Source organism: Temnothorax curvispinosus, unplaced genomic scaffold (genome assembly GCF_003070985.1).
Source record: "Temnothorax curvispinosus isolate PA1 unplaced genomic scaffold, ASM307098v1 QBEX01018237.1, whole genome shotgun sequence".
NCBI classification, from domain to species: domain Eukaryota; kingdom Metazoa; phylum Arthropoda; class Insecta; order Hymenoptera; family Formicidae; genus Temnothorax; species Temnothorax curvispinosus.
The window spans coordinates 498,541-502,249 of NW_020228017.1; the positions used below are offsets into that span (position 1 = coordinate 498,541).

The 3,709-nt window shown below is 29.2% G+C and overlaps 1 protein-coding gene across 1 annotated transcript; it reads right to left on the reverse strand.

Annotated features, from left to right (window-relative positions):
* Positions 1 to 643: 643 nt before the first annotated feature.
* Positions 644 to 3,209, reverse strand: LOC112468257 (cytochrome P450 4C1-like). Its single transcript, XM_025037373.1, has 5 exons — positions 2,994 to 3,209; positions 2,842 to 2,910; positions 2,061 to 2,229; positions 1,499 to 1,678; positions 644 to 1,426 (listed from the first exon to the last, which is right to left on the reverse strand). Exons 1-5 carry the CDS (start codon positions 3,078 to 3,080, stop codon positions 1,248 to 1,250), a joined length of 684 nt encoding a protein of 227 aa, XP_024893141.1. The 5' UTR covers positions 3,081 to 3,209; the 3' UTR covers positions 644 to 1,247.
* Between the last annotated feature and the right edge of the window lie 500 nt (positions 3,210 to 3,709).

Consider the following 3,709-nt stretch of genomic DNA (forward strand, 5'->3'; position numbering starts at 1 on the left):
ACTATTTTACGATGGAACATGTGTATATGAAGTGTTTTAATGCATTTTTCAATGTATTTAGTCATTATGCCACGAAAGTATAAAAATAAGGGTATCGCTGTTCCAGTCAATTGCAAGTTAATTTGGGCAGCAATAAAATTACTGAAAGGCGATCATCCGGTTGCGTTTTTCCTTTCATTATATTAATTTTTAAGCGATAAATAAATAAGAAATCAAATAAAAAATGAATTTTTTTTTGTGAAATTTCCATTTGTCAGAGGTCGATTACAATACAGTGAAATTTTTTGTTTACCAGATTTCGATTAATTTGTATTTAAGAAGCCCAAATTTAACATTTAAGTCGATTGATGTCAATATTCATGCATTTTTTACTTTAATTTTACCTGTGTTGCACATCAACCCAAGAAAATTTGAAAATGCTAAAACAGACGTTTTTTTGAAAACTCGAAAAATTTTTAGAAAAAATTTAAAATTTTGAAAATCTAATCACGCAGAATTGTAGTAGTAGTTTCCTTCTTCTACATTATACAGCCATGATATATTCAAGAATTTGATTTTTGGATATGTTTTCCGAGCAACGCATGAACGTGTTGCACATCACCCCACATAACCCCTACTTGCATGCAAAAATTAGTTCTCTATATTTATTTTTAGACATTATTTTTATTTTCGCATACATAAGTTACAGATTTGTGTTATGGTTAGTATAACTTTGCATCGTGATGCGAATGAGAAGAAGTTCTGTTCATTTGTGAAGAGATGGAGGAAGAAGCCTGACGCCAGTTCAACAACTTTGCAGTAAGCATTACTATTTGTGTAAGTTAATAATTTCTTCCCGTTTATTTGGATTGCTTTATTTCAACAATTTAAAAATAAGTATTAAAGAAAACGAATTAATTTGATAAGTTCAGTCTTATGAAAATTTTTTTTGAAAAATTTACAAATATTTTTATAGATATTAAATCAAAATGTGACAAAAAGTTCTATTCATGTTAAAATTATCTTTTGAATCATTGATTATTCTAAGCGCTATTTTAATTTGAGTTTTATGATGGTAAATGTTACAAAGTCATCACTAGCTGACTACTATAGATACATATATTTTATATATATAATACATTCCATTTATATTTTAATTTTGTGACACGTGAGCATAGTGCTATTATTACGACGCTGACAATCATTTTGTAAGAAAATAAAACCTTTCCTCTGCCTTTTATGATTTTCATTAAATCGATATTTGCGCTTCAAAGGCTTGCATTTGTTTTACAGACAGGGATAAATTTTACACGAAGTGGTTGAGCAGGGCGAAGTACAAAATCAACCTGCATCCGAAGATTCTTTAAATAATCAATGGGCTCTAAGTAGAAATTGTGTATCAGAGAAGCTATCATCGCTTTCATTTCCAACATAGCAAATCGTTGACCTATAATTTGGTACATATTCTATGTTAATATAACATGGTATTATACATCAGGATATAAAAAATACAGCTTACCGATGCAGTTACGTGGTCCACCACTGAATGGTAAATACGAATAAGGATGACGATTTCGGATTTTTTCAGGCAAAAATCTGTCAGGATCAAATACTTCTGGATTTGACCAAAAATTAGAATCTCTATGAACTCCGTAAATGTTAAGATGCAAGAATGTTCCAGCAGGTACCAAATATGTCTCTAAAAAGCATATTAAATTAAGGTTTTGAAATAATAATTCAAACTGTATTAAAATTTTAAAATTGAATATACATCTAATACAACATAAAAATAGTTGCTTATAGTTTGGATTATAAAAAATATAATAAAATTAATATTTAAATTTTATTAAGCATTACTTGCTTAACATTATTTTCTAAAAATATTATATTAGATGGAGCATTGTACGTATTTAAAATGTTGAAATATAGAAATAAACTTCAATATATAAAGATATACAAATTTTTAAATCTTTGAAATATGTGAAAATATTGCCTTTTATGCGTATTTACTTCATACATTTGTTGACACGTTGCGTAATATATTAAAAAATTTATACAAAAAAAATTGGTTAAATGCATACGTAATTTTACGTCTTCCGCAGGAATTCGTGATATAAAATACACGCTGGGATATAAGCGCAATGCTTCCTTTATACATCTGTCCAAATATGGTAGGTCTTGCAATAATTTTATAGTATACTTTTGTTCATTCTTTTGTAAGGCTGTATCGACTTCGTTCCTGACACGATCCTGTATGATTATTGTTAATTAAAAGGTGTTTTTTGTTATTGTGATATTTTTACGTAGAAACGAATATATTTCGAGAATATTTATTTCACAAATGTTTTGATTAATCCGTGTTGAAATATGTGTACATAAATTACACTTAAGACATAAAAGAATATTTGAAATATGTGCGTACGCTTACGTGTGCGTATATGCATGCGCGCGCGCATATTTTCTATAGCTTTTAATGCAAAAAAATAAATCGTGTACATATACACACATTTAAAAACATTTAAAAGGTTAGATATTGATTTATATTTAATCCTCCGTCTGTATTCATTTTTTTGCACCGTCGGAGTGGGTCTATCACGTTCGACGTTATTTTTCTCTACCATAAAGTATTTTTAAAAATCTGAAAAAAATCATGAAACATTGTAGTTGACGATTTTATAATCATTTTGATAAACATAGTTTATTTAATAACTTCTGGTAGATTTGCAAGTTTATAGATAAACAGATATCATTTTGGCTCGGACGACATAGACTTACGTATACAGACGGAGGGTTAATAAATAACTTCTGTTAACAATTAATTTCTTTGGCTAAGAATGGCGGCTCACACTTGACGATGGATACCTGAATGTCGTTATGCTCAGCTAATAGTGCCGTAATGAAGCACAGGCCCATTGCTGTAGTGTCATGACCCTATAATATAATCGTATTTACTAATGTATCATATACCGATAAATCAAATAATGAATAAAAATGGTTAAAAAGAAATTATGTACCTCCAACATAAAAGTATCAACTTCTTCTTGAATATCTAAATCAGTCATAAGGCCATCACGAGATGCCGCTATTAAAAGATCCAACATTGCAAGTCGTTTTCTTCGTACTAAATCGAAATATATGTAAACATGTTTGTATCAAATTACATAAGAGTTATTATTAACTTGACTACGTTAAGAATTTAAGGTGGTTCGATGGCTACAACAAAATCCAGAGAATTTCATGAAATTTTAATATGTTGTTCTGCAATGCAAAATAGAATTATGTGAATTTTTTGGGAATTTTTCACCGTCCCGTTTTGAAAAAAATCTACTCCAAAAACCTAAAAAGTACAATTTTAGGAGTAGATTTATTTCAAAACGGGACGGTGAAAAATTCCCAAACAATTCACATAATTCTATTTTGCATTCCAGAACAACATATTAAAATTGCATGAAACTGGCTGCATTTTTAACATAGGTTCTTATGGTTTTTATGGGAAATGACATATTGCATATACCTTCAGAATGAAATAAGTGCAAGAAAAAATGCAAATGATAAAGAAAAAGAAATTTGCACATGTAATTTAATAATTTACAAATAAATGAGCGAAAGAAAGGGGAAGGTTACCGCACATTTCGTAGAAAAATTAATTATTAAAGCATAAATTGCTTGATTTTTTGTCTGCATAGACTGTCATGGTCGTGAACGACGTGAACAGCAGCACGCATTATAC